The 26,130-nt window shown below is 42.8% G+C and overlaps 1 protein-coding gene across 3 annotated transcripts in view; it reads right to left on the minus strand.

Moving 5' to 3' along the window:
• The window catches only part of cep112 (centrosomal protein 112), a 109,617-nt gene that overhangs the window by 18,252 nt on the left and 65,235 nt on the right, over nucleotides 1–26,130 (minus strand). For 2 of the 3 annotated variants that reach the window (XM_084370578.1, XM_084370577.1), the window contains exons 21-23: nucleotides 24,893–25,123; nucleotides 11,498–11,560; nucleotides 6,166–6,315 (exon numbers count right to left, since the gene is read on the minus strand). In XM_084370578.1, coding sequence (XP_084226704.1) covers nucleotides 6,166–6,315; nucleotides 11,498–11,560; nucleotides 24,893–25,123 — 444 coding nt within the window. The remainder of the gene's footprint in view (nucleotides 1–6,165; nucleotides 6,316–11,497; nucleotides 11,561–24,892; nucleotides 25,124–26,130) is intronic. The other variant, XM_084370579.1, reaches the window with a different exon arrangement.

The raw sequence follows: 26,130 nt of genomic DNA on the forward strand, positions 1-26,130 counted from the left end.
TACCTCTCTCTCTCCCACACACTGGACCTTTAATTGGCCTGCAATGTGAACTTATCAACTTCTTATGGCTTATGTTGGAAAATAATTCTGAGTTCTAATTTCTTCTCCAAAAATACATTGTGCCCATTAATATATGAAAAATATCTTAATACACAACCAAATTAAAACAGTGGAAGTAGTCTTCATGCCCACACACAAACAAAAAGAAGAAAGTGACAGATAAGCAGATGGCTTAACAAACTTCAGAGAACAAACGCGCAGTTCAAGGTTGACACGAACAACATGGACGTATTTGAAGGACATGGACAGACACACTAACGTAGAGAGGACAAACGCACACGTGCATGCACGCAGCGATTGAAGCAGCTCTTTGCCTCTGCAACAGAGGGTATCCAGCACACCTGTTCTTGATCCACTGCTGCCATTCCTTCCCACAGGCAAAGTCATCCTTTCAACCCCCTCAGAAACTAATGCATATATAACTAAAGAACTACTGACAAACTGCAGCTGCTACAACTAGCCCCCTTGAACGAGCGCATGTTTGCGTGGCTGTGTGTGTGTGTGTGTGTGTGTGTGCACGGGAGCCTTGTCCCTCGTTACGGGTGCGTGTGCATAAAAGCAGAGCACCAAGTTCACATGGACGCCATCTAAATTTTACAAAAAGAGGTACAAAGAACAGCGCACCTCACATATTCAGCTTCACCCTCAAGAAGAGTGAGACAATGGTCACTGTTGCATTATGTAACTTGTCTGCTGTCGCTTCACCCAAAGGACAGGACCCTCTCTTTGGATGGGCCTGGATCAAAGGTGTGTATCACTGTCTGTGTGTGCGCGTGTGTGTGTGCAAACACTGAGCACATGTGGGTGTATGTTAGAAAATGCGACACAATCAGAAGATGTACAGACGAGGGCACTAACTCAAAGTTATGCTTTTGTGCGAGTTTGAGGGACAGAAAGTCACAGATAAAGACTCGGAGAGATAGTATATGTAGGCCCATGTATAAGAGTGAGACACTAATTTATAGGCGTGTGTGTGAGTGTGTGTGTGCACGCACACGCACGGCAGCATTCGGCAGGCAGAAAGACAGGAAGCACTGCTGTGGGGAGCAGGAACAGCGGTGCTGATCAAAGCCCAAGCGGGTGACACTATGGGCGGAGTGCCATTGTTTATTCACCATCCACCTCTCCCTTTTGGCAGGGCGAGGTGAGCATGTGTGCTTGTGTATGTGTGTGTGGTGACAGACAGAGTTTGAGACAGAAAAGAGTTCGAAGAGTTGGAAAGAGAGAGAGAGAGAGAGAGAGAGGGAAGAGCCTGTGTGTGTGTGTGTGTGTGTCTTTGTACCTTTCTCTTGGCAGGCTAATGTGGGCTTGAGTTCTGTCAGATTTGGCAGCTGCACATTTCAGGCACACTCATACATACACTCTCCGCACACACAGACACACACCATGTACTCCAGTAATCCCACTAACCTCACTATTAAACTTCACGTTCACCTCAAACCCCTGCGTCTCATCAAAGACAAAATCCATCCACAAATGGACACACTTTACCAAAACACCACATGGAGGGAAAACAGACGACATGAAAAAAGTAACGCTGGCCATGCCCCAATGCTTCACACTGGCTTACTCCATATTGGCTCCCATTGCCCTTACCTGATATGAATAGACCGGACAGTTGAAAGCAAATACGGCGCTTTCATCTCGCTTTCACCTTCCACGGTCCTTTGACACCGGCCTGGTTATAGTGCATTAAAACTGGCCACTCCTTCCTTGCACACTGTTATGAGATAATTGGTAACCTAAATATAACCGGCTACAACTGACTACAACTCCATGTGAGAGATCATTCAGAAGAAACAAAGGCAGGAAGTGAGATGAAACTCAGATTCTCTTTATTAATCATCTAATGTGTGACACTGCAACTTCCTGTTACTGATGGATGGATGTGTTTGTGTTTAGTTCAGTAGCATATCGTTGAATCTCACAAAGACGATATCTCGCAAAGTGAATGTAACCTGTCCCAATAACAAAATGTTCTTTATTTAAAGTTTGTAATTATCATCTATAGTTGTAAGTTAAAAGTATCAGATCAGCTGAAATACTTCAGTACATTTATTTAAAGGTGCACTATGCGGTTTTGGAGAAGAAATTCAAACTTAGAATTTTTATATTGACAATATATAATGAGGTAACAACACAAACTCAGAAATATTTACTTTTTCCATGACTGAATAAACAAGCTGTTCTCAGACAAAATAAAGTTCCGATAACAGTGTTTGAAGCTAGAAAGGTGGCAGGGTCCGCCAAATATAAACAAAGTAAAACGGTATGAAACCATGTTGTCCTTTAAGGTCAGTTTGTGTATTCAGTTATGAAAAGAAGAGTTTGTTTATTTAGACATAAAAAATCAGTCAATGAAGATCTTTCTCTTCTGATTACCCCCCCCCCCCCAAAAAAAAAACTGCGTAGTGCACCTTTAATGTAAACTGGTCGTGTTATTACTTTAAACTGCAGTTCACTGTTAGACGCTTCATGATCCTCTGAGCAGAAACTCTCAGTCCTGCTGTGCGTTTAGCTCTGTTAGCTGTAAGCTATTAGCTCCGTTAGCTTGATTTGCTGTGAGCTCTTTTAACCGAAAACACCGCAGGACTCTGCTGCGAACGGCTCGCTAGCTCTTCTCTGCATTAAAAAATAGCACTTACAGCAGCTTTAATTTGAAAAATCTCTGAGAAAAAACAAAACAGTAAAGCTGTGTCTGCTCATTATTCTGGACATTGCACTCACCAGCTTGTGCACTTCATGTGTGCCAAAGTTTACAACACCCACTTTGATACTTAGTCTATTTGCTATTCAAACTGCAATGCAAAGCCAGTGTCCATGTCTGTGACAACACACGCCAGGCGGGCACACACTGAAGCCTTCTATATGTACATACACACATGACATGCTCCCACGCACACCACACAAAAATACTCCTCCACCTAAACGTCAGTTATGCAAAAAACCCCATATAATGAACATACTTAACTGTACTACCGTTGTTCTAAAAAAAGGGGTTTACGAGATACAAAGGTCTCTGCAGTTAACACCCACATTTAAGAAGTCACAAGTACAGTAGAGCCACAGAGGGAGCTAAATTCGGGCTAGAAACGGCAGAACGGGGCTGGCGAGGGAGGAAAAAAAAGGGACATCTGATCCGGTGCAGCATGCATTCAGAACAACTGTTTTGGGATTATCCCGATTCAAATGTGCGGCTAACTTTGATGTTATTTTCTTCCCCTCCCATTGTCTGAAGCCCCTCGCTCTCTTCATAATCCGAGCCCTTTGAAGTGAGCAGCATGGAAACAATGTCAGCAGGCGACACACTCCCTCCGATGGCCCACTGACAGCTCTCAGCCATTTCTTTCTTTTTCTCCCCTCGCTCCCCCTTTCTTCCCTTGTCCTTCTGTTTGCTGTCTCAATCCTCACACTTCCTCCATCCTTTTGTCGGTCCTCCCTCTCTTTTTTCCCCTTCATTGTTTACCATCTCAGCCTTATCCTCTCCCTCTGCTTTCAAGTTAACACTAACTCTATTTTATTTTTCATTTTCTCTTCATTTGCTGTTTGACCGATGTTACCTCTCTCTCCCTATGTATTTGTCTTCTTTCCCCTCGTGTCTGGCCTTTAATAAGCAATTCAATCATTAATTGGAGTCTCATTAGCGGGTGGTTAATACAGGGGGGATCATAATAATGAGGACACAGATAATGCAAACAGAAAGCCTTTGTCTGCTACCAACACAAATGCCAAGACCTGTGTCTTCTAACACAGCCTACAGCCGGGGAGACTGTGTGTGTGTGTAATGGTATAGTTAGATTACAAGCAACAAAGCTACAATATGAGCAAAAGTAGCCAGGGTCAGTGTCACCCAGTCTCCCTGAAAGTGACATTTAAATCCACAGGAAACACTTCAACATAATGACAAACATTTTAAGGTAATTACAGTAAATTAGGGATGAATTATTGTGTATCTAAGAGCCTGTTTACACCTGGTTTTAACATCCGTCCTGGGTGATCCGATCACAAATGGACAGCTACAAGTACGGGTATGAAGGCACCCAAGACGCACTGAGGAGGCATTCGAGATCACTCAGCCCACATTCAGAGGTGGTCTGGGCGGCAGGACTACCTACTCAACTGATGTCCGTTGTGAAACAGGAAGAAGAACAAGCCACAACAACAGGCATAATGGATTACATGTTGTCTGATTTCCATGTTGGTCACTGTAATGCAAATAACATGTTTGTGTTCACTTAACCTGTCTAGGTGAGTGGCAGATGTTTGTCGGGTTCGACTGATTTCACCATTGAACTAGTAACCACAGATTCCCTAGACTCCCTCAAGCAAATCTCACAATTTTGGTTGTTGTTGAAACATTAACGACAACAAATTCTTCATTTTTTGGGCTTTCTTCTGAATTTGGTAAATATTATACATGAAGTTTACCTTTCAGTGTAACTCATTAGCTGCATCACAGAATAATGTTTCTGTTGTTTCTGTCTTCCATTTAGACAGCAAGCAAAGATTGTGATTATGTAACTACTTCGTTCAGTGAAACAGGAGTAAACGATTAAATATTGGGTGACACTTCATTGTCCCACTTGAGCATCAAAAAGTCAGCAGCTCATGTGCTACAGTGCTTTGCATGTGTGTAGTCCCACTTGAAATGACTTCCTGCTGCTTTGTTGATTATAATCTGAACACAGTGAATGCGTTGTTTATGAATGAGCAAGAGAAAAGAAATGAAGATCTGAAGATCACAAGGGCTGCCTGGGCAATAAAAACAATTCTGTGAAGGATCTGGGCTGAATGATTTGGACCACAGAACCACGACCAGTCTTTACTGTAAACCATGCATTGATAGCATAGATATTTCAGACATTCCTGGTGCGGGGCAAGCCATCTCAGAGCAAACTGGCTGCTTTAGGAGAGAGCTGGTGTCTGAGCGAGGGAGGTCTGGGCTGCCCATAAGGAGAGGAGACCTAAAGGGAGACTCACAGACCTGCCTCCTTACTATACGGGGCAGCTGCAACCGCAAACAGACAAGGTTGTGTTTGGAAACATGTCCTGATCCCAGACACAACAACTCTTTATTTAGTGGGCCACACCCAATCAACTGCCACTGTGTCCCAGTCTGGTTGCTAGGGCAAGAGGCAGAATAAAAGATCCTGTGAGTCCAAAAGAGAAATCTACATGGAGGAGGAGGAGGAGGATCGAGGAACAGAGCGGGAAAAAATGAACAGAATGTGTTTTATCTACACATTTAAAAAAAACTGTTGATTTCTAATATTGTTCTACACATAAAGTTTAATTAGGTTTCACGAAATAAACAGTGAGAAATAGAAAATTTAAAGGTAAATTTAAAAAAAAAAATGTATGCACAGAGAGACTGTGACTGAAGAAGCGGGGTGCAGCAGACAGCTTTATAAGCTTCTGCCAGACACGGAGCACACAAGCCACTTAAAGACACTATGAAGTTTGCTACTAGCCATAAAAATGACAGAGCACATGCATACAAACTGTGGCCTGTGCTTTAACAAAAGAAAAAGCAACCCGTGTCTACTCTATAAAAGTCAAATCCAGACAAGGTTTTTTGGAGGATGCGGTTAACCGACACCTCCCCCCCGCCTCCTTTCTCTGAGTCGAAAGGTTTGCCTCTGCAGGTGAACACTACTGAGAGCACTGATACAGGAGAGGAAGTACATAAGACTGCAAGGAGATTCAGAAGATAGGAAGATAAGAGAAGTGGATAAAATGGCAGACACCTTGAAGATTGACTGGAGCTTGTGCAGGTGTGACTAGAAGTACAGTTTTTAATCCTCTCCATTATAGTTGATAGTGTATTTACAGTTACTGAAGTGGCAGGTAAAAAAACATGTGATACTCAGACTCAAGTTACTACTTATGTAAACTCAGCTTTTTGTGGGAGTTGGAATATTGCGAGTAATGACTTAATTTAATAACAATTTTACACATTAAAATGGAGTCACAACAGGCTTCATACTCCTTTTTTCACATATGCAGTCGACCTCTCCAACACCTGTAAACACACGTGTAAAATTGGTGGAGGTAGCCTTTAAGTATAATTAAGTGAGTGGTCTCCTATGGGTGCCCGACACTGACCTTGTTGGCCTGATCGGCGTGCTGAGTCATTGTTCTCCTCTCTTTATCCCATCGAGCATTCGTCTCCTCCAACTGCTTCTCCATGGCCTGCTGCAGACGAACAGCCTCCTCCTTCGAATCACACACAGACGTCTGCAGCTCCGCAATTAACTATAGGTGAGACAAAAACACGAGCGTTTGATTTTACTAAGTAGCACAGAGACAACTGACCACACACTGTTAAACAAACTGGTCAGTGAGTCAATAAAACGATGAAATTGTAGATCTGGCCTTGTTTATAAGTTAGATGTACTTTTTTTATGCTAATGTTTGTTATGCAATCAACCTGTTGCCAGATGCAAAATGCAAAACATTCCCTGCACAAGATGCTGATTTGCTTCATTTCACTGGTCTCACACAATGACTTGCAACAGATTTTTCACATTTGTCATGGATTCGGGTGGCAGACACAATCACCTTGAATCACTGCGTTTCCCAGAGTCTCATGTCTTGTGTCTTTTTTGAGACGAGACAGAAAGAGAAGAGGGAGGTAAAAAAAAAAAAAAAAAATAGACAGGAAGGAAAAAACAACTTCCTTTTGAAGAGCAGAGTGACTTTGTGTTGGTGAACTTGCGGTGCACACCAAGATGAAAAGGAGCTGCCTCGGCTTTGAAATCCTCCAGTCAAAATTAACATTCTATTTAAGCCACTGTCAGGGAAAGGCAGAGGGGAGATGAGAGAGAGTAAAAGAGAGAGGGAAAGGAAGGGAGCGAGAGGGGAAAGAGAAAGAGACATAGGTGGAGGGGGGGTGCTGCTAGCTCTGGGCTAGACAGATAATTGTTTACCATGTTCAAGCTCTGGAGGACTAGCCCTGCTGGAATCTGCACACTGTGTGGGAGTTAGAGTGGTGTGGGTCGACCACAGATAGAGAGAGATGAGAGGGAGATTAGGCTTATTTTGTCAGTGGGAAAGCCACATGAAAGCAACAAATGGCACATTATTATGGAACATCTTTTCTGGGCGTAATAATTATTTTGCAATATGGATTCCCTGCATCTGCCGGTCTTCAGCCCCAGGCAGTGGCGGCACACTAAACTAGTGAACTCAGCTGTCTGTCTTGTTATTCCTGTATATATATATAAATACACGCCACGGCACCTTTTTCTCGTCTGATAGCCAGCCAGGCCTTTTTAAGTCTGTAATTGGTCTGGTGAGACTTGTCTTTTCCCCCAGCCTACTAGCATCTCTGTTTAGGGCTAAAGGCAGGATTACCTCTCCATGAACCTGAGGTAAAAAAAGAGGAGAAATGAGCAGGTCTGGTGTTTATTCATCTGTTTGTAAACAGAAAGGTGAATAATCATATAATGATGGTCACAATAGATTCTTTGCAATGTAAATAAGTGCTAGAAGTTGTTGGCTAATTTTGAAAGAGTGCAGCTGTCAGAGACTTGGAACAATTTTTGGGGGGCCTGACTCTCCTGTAATTTTTTTTGTTTTATTCTAGCTGTATTCTAACTTTCAGCATCAAGTGAGGAGAATCTTAAGTTTCAGTCTGGCTCAATTAAAGTCCAAGTTTTTACATTTGCTTTGTCTGAGAATGGATGAATGGATCCACTATACATGAGTTTTTAAAGCATATGGAAAGGATTAGTGGTTCAATAGTTATTAAACATTTCAGAACATTAGTTATTTCAGAGGGTTTATTGCCCACACAATTCTGATTGTTCAGTGATTTAAAAAGCGTTCAAAGAGCGACAGAAATCTAATCTGCAACATTTCAAAGCACTTTTTCACCTCTTACGCATTCTATACCGTTTATAATTGATCATTTGAGAAACTAATTTTTAGACCAATCACTTAACAGTTTGATGCAGCTTCACAAAAAAATCCCATAATGTCAGCCAGAAACAAGGTAAGTTATTGTAAATATGGCTCCCAGTGATGGGTAACTTGAAAACAGTGCATCTACACAAGAACTTTTACATAAACATACATCACAGCATCACCCATCAGCCTCCATTAGACAACAGCTAACGTTATCATTCAACCACTTCCTCGCTAAAGTTACTGTTTGATAGTGTTATATGATGCAATAGGAAAGGTGCATTAATTATTGCACATCTTTGATACGTTTATATAAGCCTGGACCTGAATCGCAATGAATAGAACAGTTATGTAGGAAGTGGTTAAATGCTAACGTTAGCTAATTGGTTATCAAATATGTAGTTTGACCTTGAAATATGACCCGTTCTCCCTCCAGATTTTCACTGGAACAACATCTATCATCTTTTCAGTTGCTGATCAACCAGGAAGCGGTGAAATGATAATAATTTGTCAGATTCCCTGTTTATACGACCTGTTGTGTTACTGATTAATCCAAGTCCAGTCTTAACTCTTTAGCTCTTTATTGGTCTCTACCCAGTCCTGAAGGAAATATTTGGGTCTTTGCTTGTTAAATGCTCCACAATGTTCACTAGTGATGTTTTTTCTGTGGGTTCATCCCTATGTTTGACCCCCTGTCACATTACACAAGAACTACGATTTGTTGGTAATATACAAGTACTGATTGAAGCAAGGAGTCAGGAGTATAAACAGTGCAGGATGGTTCATTACTGTATTTAAGTTTTTTTTTTTAGCAGTGAGAATGCATCAAAAGGAATAAATACTGTAAAAGATCCTATTTGGTTAATACATGCCCAAGAGGTCACATGTGAACACTGTTTGTGGAACTTAACAACCACTATTGTGCAGAAATAAATGAGCTATATTTGCATATGGAGTGAACTTCAACCCCTTTCTTCCTGAACACGGCACCTCTAATGTACTGGGCCTCCCATGGCAAATTCCCTCCTCCTCCTACCTACTCACACGGTGGACGGTCAGGGATAAAGTAATGATCTCCCACAAGTGCCAAAGCTACCACCCACTGTAGCCTGATCATTAAGTGGGGGAAGAGAGCACAGCCCTGTTAAGTTCACAGGTCACCCAGGAGGACCACTCACAGCTAGACGCTTAACACACAGGATTGGATCGGAGAGACACTAATTAGGAGAGTCTGTGTGTGTGCGAGTGAGTGTGTGTGAATGAGAAAGGCAGAGAAAGACAGACAAAAGCAAAGAGAAAGGTGTGTGTGTCTGTGTGCGCATGCACGTCAACGTATACCCTTACGTGGTGCGTCTCCAGTCCCCTCAGGATAATGTATGGCGTGGTATGTTTTTAATTGGGCTATTAGCTATGCAGTTGAGCTCAAGAGCGATGCCCCCTGTCAGACACTGAGGGGTTAACAACTGGGGTTAGCCTTTGAGGTTCAAAGGCCTCTTGTTTACATTTGACTGAGTCGCCCCGAGGGAGGGTTCCACCTTTACCTTTTAAAACAAAGCCGCCCAAGCCCACGACAAATATCCTGCATTAATCACGCATATTAATGTGTTTGCACCAAAAACCCGCACCTTCAGCATAACCTTGCGCTCAACGCAGGTGTTGAATTCTGTGAGACTTTTCTTTAATGTCAGAGAGAGTGTTGTTTGTTGAACCTGTGCCAGCTCTGTGTCCCCAAAACAGAGGATTAATCACTTGTTGCTTTGTCTGCGGTGGCGTACTGCACCGCCAAAGCGGGCAAACATGGCTGAACTTTCGCACAGCATCCGACTTCTTTTGAAGTCGAGCATTGTGTAACCTAATAAGCTACCGTTTTCTCACAACATCTGCTTGTCAACCCCGCTTTCAACTCTGTGCCTTTGCCAGCCAACCCAAAATGGGGGGATTTAAAGAGGAGAAGAAAGAAAGAAAAACAACAACCCCCCCTCTTTCAATCTCCTCTTTGGGTAACGAGGCGCAATTACGGCCAAATGATTGTGATATTTTACCCTGCTTCATAATCAAGAGGAAAACTCTTTTCTTTTGTAATGTAAACACTACTTAGGGTGTTTTGGATCTTTTAAACTGGGGAGGTAGAAGCTGCCTGAACTCTCTGAGACATTTTTCTGAATGACAGTGTGTGTCCTTGGAAGTTATATACCTGGTGGGGGAGAAGAATTACCTCAGTTTTAAATGGGCTCAGTCTGAGGAGACGAGCAGTAATGTTTAACATATGGCCCTCGATGATGCCACGACGGGAGGAAGAGAAACAGGTATGGAGATGGAAAAAAAGAGGTAACGGGTGAGAAAGAAGAGAAAAGTAGCGAACGGAAAGGGGACAAACTGAGTAAAATAAAATGTAGGGAGTCAAAGTGATTGTTTAATATTGATTTATACAATGCTGCAGAGGCTACTTCCACTTGCGCTACATGATACCACAGATGACATGGTGAGAGTTGAAGAAAGACTCAGCAAACGTCTCAAATATATAATATGTGATCTGATTATGATTCAATAAAGAAAATGATGCAGTTAATACACAACACACACTGATTATATATCAAATTCATCCAGTGCTGATTTGCTGCTATGATAATCAAAGGGCCAAATTATAGACTGAACTATAAATTAGTTCCAACACAGAAGATACTGTTAAGCGTAACAAAACCCATCTGAGTTGGTTTTTGAAATGTAGAAGGCATTTTAATAGTTTCAAAGAGAGTGCCTCTGAGTTTTTCTTGCGTTTATTTCATCTACATGTTTCCCTATCCAAAGAGCGACTCTAACAAACAAACTTTCAGCGTGACGCCATGACGGGCGTCGAAGTTCCGGATGTTGGCGCGTAAACGTTTTCCATCTGTCTCCATTCAAGCAGCACTACATCATTCGGTTGCCATTGACTTCAAGGAGAGACTGGAGTGAAATATATAAAGAGTAACTACCGTTACATTGTCATTGGCTTCTATGCAACTTAAAAGGTGCAATATGTAAGAATTGGCCACCTCATACTCAAAACAAAGTAACTGCAAACTGCTGCTAACGTGACAGGAAGGCTAACTTGTCTACTCACAATGGGAAAAGAGTCAATCAAGAATGTTTACCTGTGTTTAAAAAGCCACATATGTATACACTAACTTTGGTGTAACACCTCTGGACACCATGGTGAAAATGGGAGCCAGGAAAAGTAAAGACATAATCTGATAAGCAGAGCTTTAGATATCCTTTATGTAACACAAACTTCTCTGTTTTTATTTTTTGATTTATTTATCTAAACTCTGTTCAACCCTTATGCCCTGACTTGGGATGTGTGTTTCAGGGTAAGGGCAGGGATGACTTGCTGTGAGTTCAAGTATGCGTGCATGCGTGTGCGTTTTCACGTGTGCTTTCTTCAACTCTCCCATCGGTACATTTGTCGAATCTTTCAAGCGGTTCAGGGGAAAAAGAGGAATATAAAATGAAAGAGGTGGGAAATAGGGTAGAAGAGAAAACTGATTACCTGGGCAGACTTGGCGAGCTTCTGACTGTACTCCTTCTCAATCTGCTTCAACCTGCTGTTGGTCTGCAACAAGAAGGGAGAAGGGAGTGTGAGAAAGAGATATGCAGACAGACGGATAGAGAGACACAAAGAGCGAGGTAGTTGTGAAATTGAATCTTCTGTCAGGAAGTGCACACGTTACCCTCCCAATCTGCCCATGCTCACACACGCACAAACACACTCATGTTGACCTCTGCCACTTGGCAGCGTGTCCCCACGGCGCAGGCCTGTGGCCCCTTTGGCACAGTGCCAGTCCCAAGGTTCATGTGTGCCAGCAGGTAGTGACGGGCATGGTGCACAGTGGGCACCACTCCCCCTTTGATCCCCTGCCAACAATTCATCACTTTACAAGAAGGGGAGCAAGTGGAGGGGGGGGGCTAATGTGAAGCTGCCACTTAGCCATAGGAGAAAAAAAGAGAGACGATCAGGAGAAGCCGGGAGACACAACATGGTGGAGACAGAAAAGGAGTGAATGGAGATTGTTGTTAGGAGTTTATTGAGCGGCGCTCCTCTCTTTGTTTTCAGTTGTTGCTCTATGGGAAGCTAGCCAGCTGGAAGCAAAGACCGCGAGTGTCTAATACAAGATCTGTCTCCGTTCAGCTCGCCGCGTTGTGAAGCCAGAGTTTCAGCGAGAGGCTGAACAGTGGAGTGAGATAATGAGGTGTGAAGTGCTGGAATTCTATGGGGATGTGAATGGCTGGCTGCCTGTATACAAGGTGACAAGGTCTATACAAGTGCTGTAGAAAGAGTACTGCCCAAATTAAAGGGAGGATATTGGTCATTATTTAGGCAGGCAAGTTTAAAATTCAGAGTTTAAGTTTCTTCTCCAAAACTACATAGTGCCCCTTTGTCTAAAAGCCAAGTGTTTATATTTACTGTATACAAACATAACTGTGATCTTTTGCATCACTGCATGCCTGCTACACTTTGTGTAATTTAAGACGCATCTCATCTCATATCAAGGCAACATTAGAGAGTCTAAAAACTCTGAAAACTCTCTATACCCCAGTAAGCAACTCGCAATGTCAATGATGTTTGAAACAACAAAGTATAACACCACTTATCCTTTTAATTCTTGAAAACTCCTGTTTATTGAACATGTGAAACATAAAGAAACAAATAAAAAAACCTGATTTACACACACACAAACCAAAACGCACAAACCGACACGCACAAACACACACGCTTTCTTGTCCTGACAGCCAGTGACAGACAGACAACCCACTAACACACAGTTTCATTGAACGCACCCCTCGCAGCCATCAACACCTGAGCTGCGTTTGGACTCCGCGCCCCATCCAAACACTTCCTGACAAACACGCCGTCCCGCTCGGAGCGGACACACCTGTCACCACTGAAACAGTGAGCCGTCACCAAGGATACCGGCCTGTCTTCCTGCGCCAGGACTCTTGAGTGGCAGCCTGCTCGTCCCTAGGGGCCCTATAGCAGCTGATGAGAGAGGGCTAGACAAAGGAGGATGTAGAAAAGGCGAGAGAGGAAGGACTGTGTGTGGGAGAGGGGCGCAAAAGGAGGCTTTCTATGTTTCTTTCTTTACAGCTGAAACATTTGTTATCTCCCTTTACTGCCGCGGGAGTGGTCCATCCTTGGGGTGGGAGAAAATGTGATATGGCAATATCAAATCACTACTTCATGACTCCTCATGGTGGCGCTAATCAAATGAATGAATAAAGTAAACAGAAGTTAAATAACTTGGATGAAGAAGACAACAGCGGGATAAAGACCAGCAGTGGGGAGTTACACAGATTGAAAAGATTTTAGTGGGGCATAGTTATATCTTTCCGTTAAGCATTTTAACTCAAGAACTGTTCTGCTTTCTGCAGTCTGGGCTTTTGTCAGTTTAAGACTGTTTTACATTGGAATGATGGCAAACGTGGATATGGACAAGTTGCAGTCTGCGTGTGTTAAAGAGGCACTAAGAAAAAACATTGTACATTTCCTTGTACTTTGTTTCATCTCGCTTCATCTCTTGAAAAAATATTTGGACGGACCTCAATGTCTGCTGAAATATATTTTTGACCAATGAAATCCTTGTTCCAGCTGATCTTCAGGTCAAAATGGGAGAAAGCCTTATCAATTTGGCCTCACAGCATCCACCGCAACAACAAGTCAAGGACAATGTAGGTTTGAGATCGCCCAACAGCTGGGATACGATGATGCTAATGTAGCTGATATTCACTTGATTATGCTATAAGTTGGTCATGGAAAGGGGCTTTTGTGGTCCAGGGGGAACTTGGGACGTAAATGACCATATCTGATCGTGAAGTGTACTTCGCAAACAGGGGGAACGGGGAAGAAAATGGAACAAGGCACCGCGGGTAATTCGCACTGGACCCGGTATGCATAGTTGTCATGCAGAAAAATCTTATGCCAACTTTCCGTATTGCCGCACCGCATTTTCGCACTGGTGGGGAACGGCTTGTTCTCTGCGATTCCCACCCCTACCCCATCCCGACCACAGCCCACTTGAAATGACCCTGTGGTAGTTGCTTCAAATCTTCAAAGATTATTTACAAGCAGGCAACATTTCTGAGAGTTATAGCAAAGGATGAGACTTAGATGTGGATCATTAGTGAAAATGTTTACATGAAAGCTATACATCACCATCACTTTCACAATTGACTGTGAGGCAATGAGGTGACTGCCTATACTGTACATGCCTGTGTTTTCACGTGAGTGGATTCATGGAAAACATATGGCCATATTGACATGCAAACAGGCTCAGATGTTTCATAAAAACATAAAGAGCTTGCTACTAGCCTATTCCTTTTACCTACAGCCACTCGGGAATTTAGCAGGAAGCATTATACAACATCATACATTATACAGCTTAACCATCCAGACACACATTCAAAATGGCTGGAAATAGATGAAGATATGGATAGTACATGCAAGGAAAAATAGCCCAACAGAACTGTGACAAATACAAAGGGAAAATCAGAGCTAAATTAAAAGCTCAGCTCTATGTGTGTGTCTGTGTGAGTGTGTGTGTGTGTGTGTGTGTGTGTGTGTGTGTGTGTAAGCACTTTCAAAGAGACTACCTGTGCCCTGCCAAAGGCATTTTGGTGCTGAAGGCACTTTGAGGCTGTATCAGGCTCTTCAATCGCCTCTTAATCCTAGCTGTGTGTGGAGTGCGGCTGCTTTGAAGTGTGTGTGTGTGCGTTTTTGTGCGGGTGCTTGCGTGTGTGTGTGTGTGTGTGTGTGTGTGCGTGTGCTGAAGAGAGTGGAAGTGGATCTGAAGGCAAGGCATGCACCGCTTACCAGAACTTAATTAATAATCTGCAGTGGGAACCTGGCCAAACACACACACACGCACATATATAGACACATACAGTGCACACTTTAAAAAGGACAGACGGGGGGTGGCGGACAACAGGGTGACAACTTTCTCTCTCTCACACACACACGCGCGTGCACACACACACACTTTAGCAAAGATATGCACACAGCTTATTCAAACACAGACAATGGACAAACAGGATGCATGAAGGCCAAGCTCAGAGCCAGAGTTTGATCTAAAGCGGCCTGGAAATGAAATTTGCTCAAGGTGTGCAGTCCCATTGTTTGGAGTGGACCGCTGCTAAAAGGAGGAAGAAACCAAAGTAAACATTTCTCGATAGAGTAATGCAGCCAACACATGATAACTGTATCTGTGCGTGCGTTCAAGTCAAGTGTGTCTGTTTCCAGTATAGTGCAGTCTATAGTCCTGGACAGGATATTGCCTCCATATGGCATTTTTCCCCGATATGTTTCCAATCATCTCGCATTGCTAAAGAGCAATTATGGTTTTCAGCAGCGTCCTACAGCTGAACTCTGACAGAAGATCGTAAAACCACTGACGCAAGGATGATGTCACTCCACGCACAGAAAAGGACAATTTTGACGACCGATTGACAGGTGATTAGGTCGAGGGGAGGGACGCGTTTGTGCAACAATGACTCACCTACAGTAAAGACGCTTATTTAACGGTTGCTCTTGTTTTCACCCTACACATGCATGATGCATAATGCACACCAGGGATCTGCATTTATGGGGTGAATTTCTCGAAAAACAAAAAGGAGAACTGATTTCAAAGAGAAGCCAACCCCCCCCATTGCTCCACAAAGCCTTCAGTTTTAGTGGCAGCGGTATTTGTAAGCATTCAAAACAATCCTCTGTTCACTACGCATGTCTCTCATAACAATTTGAGTTCAATCTGCCAGCGAGGGAGAGCTGGGAGATGTTATTTGCTCGTTTGTCTGTAATCATTGCTGTCTTGCTGTGTATCTGCGCGTGCGAGAGAGCGAGTTGGTGCTGTAATGACAAGAGGCTTTATTTCCATTTCACAGTTTGCCATCACTGCCTGTCAGTAGTGATTCTCTTAATCCCCGCTGCTCACTGTCACTGCCGCATCTCACACACACACACACACACACACACACACACACACACACACACACACACACAGCACAGAAATAATGCATCACGGGCACAGGCACAGACAGGCATACGCAGATAAACATACATCAAAACGCGCCGACACACACAACATACAGCATGTTCACTGATTACGCACTCAACAAGCCGGTTCTTGGTATCAGAAAACCAATTACATCCATTAGCATCAGTGTGAGTGGGCATAACATCTAACCCTCATCATAGGGTCAAGAAAAAAATTTGGTTTGAGGCGGTGAGTGTGTAATGGATGGAGTCGCTTGTAGAATCGCAGATTGCTTCAACATAAGCAGGTGGACAGACTTTGAGTCCACAGAAAAAGTGTCTCATTCAGGTTTTCTGTGTACAGATTTGTGTAAACTGTTACACAGGCAAAGATCTTAAAGGGATAGTTCAGGTTTTTTTTAAGTTGTTGTATGAGGAACTTACCCATTCACAGTGTGTATCCTACTATTAGCTTGGGCATGGCACCCCCAGCCCCACCAAAAGAAACTAAATATTTAATTCATGATACACTGTTTTATCGTTTTTTCCAAAGCTAGCAGATTCCTCTGACAAAAACTAATTTTACCTGGGAGAACACAGGGGTTTGGTTTGGTTTTTGTGTGAGTTCGGTGAATCTGTTTAAACGCTTTAAAACACCGAAGTGACAAATCAACACAAACTAACTGATGGAGGCAGTGGTACACTTGCAAATATTCTGAGGTAAAATTACAGTTTAGTACCTTTGAACAGGGCAAAGATGGATAAATCAGCTTCAGTTTACCGTTGGAAAGGGGGTTAGGGGGGCTAAAATACATTTTGCTGCTGACGCCATCCGTAGCTGTACATTGCTAAGTATCCTACACCGTATCCTTCTCCAAACTGGGGGCGTGCAGACCGCAATCCGCTGTAGGTAATACATCGTCTATGGAAAAGTACCTCATAAACCCCACTTCAAAAACCAGAACCATCCTTTTAGCTTGAGATGACTGTATTTTGCTAAAGGAAATGTTAAAGTTTCTCTTCTTGGTCATTGAACTTTGATCGAACTGTGATGTCTGTCTAGTTTTCTTCCTAGGTAGACCTCACTTCCCCATCTATTTATGCCTCCATCGTAACTTTGATCAATGAGTCTGCCTGATGTTCAGATGTAGGATGATTCCGAGTTGAATTAGAAACTTAACCCAAAAAAACAAGAGCCCAATATCATGGTGTCCCACTTAAAACTCCACTTCAAACCAAAGTGTAATCTATAGCGTGCAACAAGATGGGAGCTGCCTGACGCCATGTTTTAATGCGATTGAGAAAGTGTGTCGCTTCCCTCCCTCCTCTTGGATGACTTCAAAAAGTGAGCAAGGGAGCCGTGTGATGTTTTTTTGGGACGGCAGAGCCTTTACTTTGACTCTTTCATCTGCTGGGTGAGTCACTCTCGCTCTCTCTCTCTGCCGCCGGGCCCGATGGTGCACTGAGGAAACGAGGAGCTCAGATAGGTCTGGGCATGCGTACATGCACACAAACACATAACATATGTTCATACACAAACACAGGAACACAATCTTGAACACTTTAATGTGTGTTTGCGCAGCAGCTATGATGTAAACATATACCGACGGCAGACGAATGCTAATTCAGACACACAATTTGAATAATATGAATACCGCTACACCAAACACCCCAAACGACCTCTTTCTCCCCTAAAATCAGATCCTCTGCTTTGCCTCCTCCATCTCTTTGTCTCCCAGTTAGCCTGTTAGTGTGAGGTGAATGTGGGCCCTCTTTGATCCTCCCTCAGCCTGTGTTTCTCTCCTCCTTGTCTAATCCATGACCGACTGAATAATGTGATTTGGTGTATCTCCAAATGGCAGAGGACCAACCTAATAAGTCAGCAGTGACAGGGGGGCAAGAGAGAAGAACAAGACGTGACTATGGCGACAACAATGACAACAACCTCGTACCACCATCTTCTGGCTGAGAGGGTGAACAGTACACTAACCGAGCCTGGCAGAACGTGGTGATAGAGGGTCGGGATCAAAGTGAGTGAGGATGGACTGATGGATGGATATACCAGATACCTAGTTCCAGCGTGCTGAGACAATTCACTACCAAAATAAAAAATATGTATTTTTCCTTTTACCCGTTGTGCCGTTTATCCATCTAGATTGTTCTGGTGTGAGCTGCCAAGTTTTGGAGATATTATGTGTCTGCCTTCTCTTGGATCTAGATAGCACTTGGCCTGTGGTGATCGAAGCGCCAAAAATACCCCAAAAAAACAAAACAATTGAAACATTTTTTGAAAAACTCAACAGCAATGTCTTTTTCCAGAAATCATGGCCAGATTGTCAGCAATGTGATGTGGGACTAGTGATGGATCGGTTAATAGGCTTAAAATTGGTATTGGCTGATAAATGCCTCGTTTACTGTGATTGGCTTATCTGCAAATAAGTTTACATTCACCAATACCAGTGGCCGATGTTAATTGATTGTGTATCATTCATTTTGCGCTGTGTGCATACGTTTATATTTTTTACATTTACACTTCACTACATTAATTTATGTTACACAAAAGAATGTTTTTATTCAGCTAAGCACTGAGAAACTCTCCCCATTAAGTAGGTGGTTGTACAGCAGGATAAAAATGCTTATGAAGTAATAAGTTTTCAAAATGAGTCTTTTTTTCCATGGGAAGGAAGGTTATATTAAAGGCTTATTTGTTCGTAGATAGTATGATGAATGGCAGAAAGACTGTTCAGTTTTATAAAAAGGGTTTTTTGATTCCTTCACACAAAAGGGAGAATAAGTAACAACGAAAACAAAGTTAAGAAAAAAATCAGTGATGTAGCACTTATTGGTTAAATTGTTATTTTAAACATCAGTCCATCCCTTGTAGGAACTATTTTCTTTCTGCTAAACTACCCCCACCAACCATATCACAGCACAGAAGGAAGCGTGCAACTCCTCAAGGACGAGTAGTCTAGTTCCATTATAGTCAAGAGAAAAATGTGTATTTTTGATTTGGGGCTGAATGTGAAGACGAGGACACACACGTTCAAAATCTAACTTGTTCATAACGGCTTTACTGATACTGTATCATCACTACTTGTGGACTTTTTCCTTGTGTCAACTAGAAAAGAGGCACAAAGCATGAAGGCTGGCAATGTGTGGAACCGTAACTTCAGTGAGAATTTAGAAAATCAGCTGTGTGCATGTTTTGCACTAAAAACTCCTTGGGTGGTCCGTTCACAAGTGCACGGCTCTAAATATGGATGTGAATGCACGACAAGAACGCGCTGAAGATGCATTAAGATCCAATCAGTGGAACCACATATAAGGATGGTCAGGGACGCATGTGTCCACACGTGGAAAAACAGTGCGAAAGCAGATGCGTCTCCGGCCACATAAAACGATCGCCTAGTCAGCTTTGTTGCAACAAACAAAAGTTATATACAGATGATTTTCTTTTGCCAAACAACTTAAATGAGGGTTTGAAGTCTGTGCCCTAGCTGAAACTGCAACTGCAATCCTCTTCTCCAGCTGCGTTACTCATCACAAACAAGTTTCTTTTTAAGCAAGTTTCTCACAGATGGAATCGTATGTGAGTGGGAGACCGAATCTGCTCACAAATTATCACTGAAGACACCATGAAAGAACTGCAGCCCACCATGAACCGAGGTTTAAAGACAATCTGCATTCTTCATATCAAGAGAAGGCCACACGTTCGATCAAACAGAAGTAGTCAACTTAAAGTCTGCACAGTACATTATCCAAGTCCATCTGAGTTTGTAGTAGGGACTGACCGCTTATCTGGCTGATATTGAGCATTTTTCCAATTATCTGTATTTACTTTGGCTCTGATGCAACAAACTCTCACTTGTCCCGCCCATAACACCTTCTGATATGCAACAGAGGCATGATATTTTACAGTTTAACACTAAACTTTACTGTCTAAAATTACAGCAGTGCACTGAAATAGTAAACTTAACTGGGAATTTAATAATTCCAAATTATCCCATGTTTCTGCATTATAATCAGTAAAAAGAAAGTTTTCATATCAGCGCAGGAAACTAAGCCGACACCGATATATTGTTCAGGCTCCAGTTACATTATCTTCATCATCATCATCTAAAAGCCTTTACAACTACAGTGTCATTTCATAACGAGTTACACAAAAGGACACTCAAACCTCAGCTCTCCAAACCAACCTAACTTTAAAGGAAGTCTTGCTCAAGTTTTTGGATGTACGTAGACTTCATCTCCTTGACGCAAAAAACTGCAGGGGAAAAAGAGACTAATTGCAAGACAGAGGCCTTCATACCACAGCTTTCTAATGCCAGACCTGTGTGTGTGTGTGTGTGTGTGTGTGTGTGTGTGTGTGTGTGTGTGTGTGTGTGTGTGTCAGAGAAAAGAGTGAGTGCTGTCGTGCCTTTCATGTCAACAAGTCATGTGGGACCATGTGCCAGAGGGACACTGCTGCTGTGACAGGGGGAGCAGGGATTGGCTACTGCATGCCAAAAAGCTGCTTTCTCATTGGCTGATGTTTGCCTCCAGGTGGTTTTGTCACACTTGGTTAGTGTTTGATGAAATGCCCTGTCCCTTTGATCTGAAGTGAAACTAGGCATGCACGTGCACACACACCACACACACACACACACAGAAACACACACATATGGAAGTACTACAAATACACACATACATACACACACTTTCTGTTTCCACTACTTGCTCGAGGAATCATCAGTAAATGTGGGCTTCACCCCGTCCTTTGTCACTGTGTGTATTTTGTGAATACACACTTTATTACGCAGATGTTTGCCGACAATTAAAAGCCATATGCATACATGTGCAATATGTAAACATACTAAGCACATATGAGTGTGCGTTCTCGCTCTTACACACAAACTCTCCCGTCCGAACAAACGTATCAAACAGAATTTGCACATCTAATCTCCTCTTGCAGTTCAAAGAGCCATGCTCTCCAGACTAAGAGAAAATATTAATTCAAGGTTCCAGACGTTATTCACTTCCTATCAAACCTGAGCCCTTCTGATCCTTTGTCTCACCATATCTCAGATCTCTAGTATTGACAAGCAGGGAGTGAGTAGGACACAGCTGCGTTAGGTGAAGAGGTCCAACACAAAGACCTTTTCTCCACTAACTAAACTCTAAGCTTATATAAATACTGCCCGTTAAGCACTGATTGAAAAAATGACCTGTGTTTTATAAGCTAGTGGTCATACAGAGGAGTGTGTGCATGTGGTAAGAAACCGTGTTCCCACACTTCCTCAAAGCCAAGCCCTGATTTTCGAGTAAGGCCAACTCTTTACGGACAGCCCTAATGTTTTAGGTTTTGCCACAGTGAGGTGGTGGTGGTGGTGAACGGAGGAGGTGTGGAGTAGAATAAAAAAAGTTAGATAAGGAGGTGGTGGTGTGAGTGAGAGGCAGGATTCGTGCTCACTGTGGCCCAGAGATGAGGCGTCTTTATCAGGCACAGAGGCAGCTTCACAGGGCCCTCAGTGGAGAACGGAGATTGGGAGGTCTGAGGTTGTGTGTGCTCAGTCTCATCCATGAACACAGCCACACACACACATTCACAGAGATAAACTTCAATAGCAACCCCCCCACACACACACACACACCTTCTTCTCAGCCTACCTCCATCACTTTTCCTTCTGTATCTTTTTGATGGAGCTCAAATGTATGGAACTATCTTAACGTCTGATCTTATCTCCTCTGATATTCTGTTTCTCATTATTTCATTCAAACAGCTTCGACTGTCTACTCCCAAAAACACCCCCCCCCCCCATCCCCCTGTATCCCTCTGTCTCTCCCTTAAACGCACGCGTCTTTGATGGAAATCCATTCATGGATTTAATGGATTTCTCTGGCCTTTTTTCCAGGATCTGGGAGATGCGTTCAAAAAAAAAAAAAAGAGAGGAAAAGCTGGTCTGCCCAGGCTCTGCTTCCAAGAGCATGGTGGACTGCAGAGGACAGCATTTCTGTGTGCATCAAAAGAATGAGAAATTTTCAGCTTACAAAACAGGCCGAACCAGTCAATATGGATCTGAGAGCTGGCTGACTTCAATCCCATGTGAAAAAAACAGGGCACAACGAAGTAGTGAAACTTCTCCCTGCCCACTCCGAAGCCAAACTTGGAGACAGATTAGAAAGTAGAAAAAAGGGGGAAAAGTAAGACGCTCAACCTTTGGTGAGTTTTTTTTTTTAGTAGCCTGCACTTTCAGCTGACAAAAAAGGATGGAGAAATCATTTATCTCTTTCATAAAAAGTAAAACTAGCACATTGCTTGTAGTGTTATCACTTTAAGTTCAACATACAGCCGCACAGCTTTGAATCGACTCCAGATTCCTCGACAACTGTGGGTCATTTTTGTCCCAGTGTACAGAAAAAGAGCAAAGAGAGAGAGAGGAATAAAAGTGTGCCAGAAGGATAAAACAACTTTTAGCTGTAAAACAGCTTTCATATATCAAAAAAGGGACTGATAGAGATGGCATGATTTCTTCAAATGAGGATTACCCTGTAATAAGAACACTCTTTCCCTCGGATCTCTCTCCCTTCAGTACCCCTGGTTCTGTGTGCCATATGGAGCCAAAATGGCCGTCTGGGTGCTTTGGAGGTCCCTGCATTCCCGGGCTAATGCTGCGCAGCTGGCGCGGGATGGTGTCTAATGAAAAATGCTCTCTTTGATGGGCCCTGCAGAGGGATTAGGTTCTGATCAACACCACCTTAGGTCAGCTTCCTGCTAGACCAGCACAAGATTACGAGTGATTTCCCCGCCTTGGGTCCAGTTTCTGTAAAGATGAGGGGAGCAAACATGAGACAGACAGAGAGAAAGGAAGAGGGAGGGAACCTTAGAAGTTCTGATTGAAGTACTTCCTGGTTCACTAAGATAGCAAAAGCAAAGCTGGATAATGACTCAACTGATAATGTTGTGGTTTCCCTGCTATGTCGGTAAATCCTGTGATGGTAAGAGGGTCACCAAATGACTTCATTTCTACAAATACATTAGGTACATGTAGTGCAAATGCTAATAGCATCATTACCTATTGACATTCTGTTTAAGGATCCAGGACGTAGTAAAATACTACAACAGTAATAAGCTGTAGTAAAGCTATAAGGCCCTTTGGGTTGGGTCTTATCTGTTTGGGCCCCTCAGATGTGGAATGACCTGCTGGAGGAGAACAGGGAAGCTTTAAAGCAATATATAAGAATTTTGTTTAAAAAAAAAGGAACTAAAATCCTCAGCAGAATGTGAAGAAATAACAGTTTGATGTTATGACGTCTATTTATTGTGTAGCAGAGAAGTTGGCATGCAAACAAACTAGCCCCAGCCGATCCCACTCTAAAGTGGCAAGCTTCAACGCTAACTGAGCTAACGGCAGCTACAGTGGTGGTCAGTGGTTACTCCTGGTGCTGCTCCTTATTTGCTTTGAGTATAATTTCGACAGCTGGTCAATTCTTACATAATGCACCTTTACAAAATTTCTCTTTAGACTTGCTTTTTATGGATTTCACTGTTTGTTTTCATGAATTTATTGTTTGTTTAATTGTCCTTTGTTGCAATTTATCATAATATATATATATTACATATATTCATTAAATGTTGTGTAATCACTTTATTTATCTTGTGTTTGAAAAGCTCTATAAAAATAAATGTATTATAATTAAAGGTATTATATTCACAGGTTGAACTGCAAACATTAAGATGAACAGATTTGTACTACTTCACTGGCATCACAGACGCACCAGGAACAGGTTGCAGCAGATTTTTGCTACAGTAGTAACTCAACCAAGCCTTCCACCACCTGTGGGCCTGTCAGGTAGAGCGGGTCGTCCACTAATCACAGGAGGCAGTTCGATTCCTGGCACCTCCTGTCCACATGTCCTTAAGCAAAACACTGGGCTCCTGATGGCCGGCACTCTGCATGATTACTTGCTGCCATCGGTGTGGCGTGTGGTGTATATGTGAATGAGAAGTGAATTGCAAAAGGCTTTGCATAAAAGTGCTATATAACTTGTCCCAGTCCCACACGCAGACTCACAAACACAACCTGTTCTCACTGACAGCACTGATGAATAACAACAGCTTGATAAAGACAACATTGTTCACACGTTCGCTGACAAATATCTATGGGAGAAGGAGACACACGCAGAGGCAGACGCTCAGAGAGAGAGTGGGAGTGGAAGTAAGTGATACATGCGAATGATAAAAAAGCTTGATTGTCTGAACAAGAATACTGCGAAAACAATATAACAAAACATGTTGTAACAGCCACAGGCTGAAAAACTGTCTTAACTCAGTTCTTGCGCGCTGCGAAGCCGAACAAAGATGTGTCATGCCCTCTCTCTTGCAGTCAACTACCCTTTCAACTCACTTTAACGTTAGCTTCTGCTAGGGAACCAATAAAGGTGACATTTTTAATGTAACCTTAAACTGGCAATAGAAAAGTTCTTGGCTTGTCAGCTAAGAAATAAATGCTGATTGCACAATGTAACGGCTATAGAATAATGACACCCTCAGCGTTTAGATTGGTTATAAACCTTGCTTTCTCCATGTTATTTTGTCTGCCACCAGGTACACAATCTCCTGGGGAAATGGAGTCAGCTTGGCACCATTTCTATCTGCTTTCACATCTCCATTACAGACTAAGTGATTAAACTCACGCTCTTGTCCTGTGCTGTCGATAGTTGTTACTCTGAAGGAAACAAGAAATGATCTGGTTGTATTTGCGACGGCAGAGACAACAATAATGCCAACTGGAAGCGGCGGGGGTGGGGAGGGGGGTTATCTGTTTCCACTTCAATATAAACAGGCATTCACCCACACAGGCAGTAAAGAGTAATGTAATGTGATTTATGCTGACAGTATCCTATTGGAAACTCACTGTTCCCCTGCTACCGTTCACCCACCTTCTCCTGCGCAGCGTCCTTCTCCTGCTGGTGTCTTCTCTCAAGGTCGCTGCGGATGCGCTCCATGTCAGAGCGGAGTCGGTCCAGGGATGCCTCTTTGTCCAGGAACATTTTTTGTTTTTCCTCCTCCCGGAGTACTGCCAACTCAGCCAGCTGTTGCATATGATGCGCATGGGCACCCTGGAGTTCCTCACTGAGACTCGAACCCTGGGCTTCCAAATCTGAAATCCTCTGGAAGGAGAGAGATATAGAGATGTTCAGTTGATTTAGGTAAGTAATGTCCTGCAGATATCGAGTGGATCCAAGCTGTTGGGTTTTTTCGGATGACGTTTCACAATATTCTTGTTTCCAGAACAGATAGAAAATAGTCAACTGGAGTGCTACTTTTAGCTGAAGCAAACAGTATTTAGGATCTATTTTATTAGTGTGCATCCCTCAAGACTGATGTGTGTTTAAATGTGTTTATATTACATACTAATGAAGATTTCACTCTTAAATTGCTACACTGAAAAATATCAAAAGTTCTCTGATAAAGATGAGAGTGACAAAGAGAAACAGCGAGATTCTGTGTCTTATAAGGTGAAAATATAGAAACAAATACCTCCAGATTACATCCTTGGCATCAACTTAATGAGAGATACACAGTATACTGACATGTATCAAGATTTGAGATTGAGACACAGTATCCAAGTTGTACAGTTGAACTTATTGCAGACAAAGTTTCACAAACACGCTCAAATGTTTCCTTTTTCCTCTGGATGATTCTGTGGGGGCTGCTGTGATGGCCTGACCCTCTCTCCTGACCTTTCTGTTTTTTTGAACTGCTCTGCCTCGACTTTGCCCAGAAGAGGCCTTTAATAGCGCTGCCAGTGAGAGCCAACATTACATAGTAGGAATTGCTAATCAGCAGAACCCTGCGGCCTCTGAAACACCAGAAATACAACTGGTTTTATACTGTTCTGTCAAAACTGCATCGCTTTTCTGGTATGATGAAGACAGTTTCGTTCTTAATGTACATTTCACATTATTGACAACTTCAAGGTTCAGTAGGAGCACTTCCAGAATGTGCATTTATCCATGTTTCAGCTGGATGAGTTCACAAGTTCACTGTCCTCAAATAGCCTTCTTATAGCACATAAAGAACAGCACGGTAGTACATTTGTCAGTATAATATGATCATTCCCTGCACTTAACAACAAGCAAAAATCATTGTAGTGGATTGTGCGTGGCTCAAAGAT

Source organism: Pagrus pagrus (genome assembly GCF_965226575.1).
Source record: "Pagrus pagrus genome assembly, chromosome: 13".
NCBI classification, from domain to species: Eukaryota; Metazoa; Chordata; class Actinopteri; order Spariformes; family Sparidae; genus Pagrus; species Pagrus pagrus.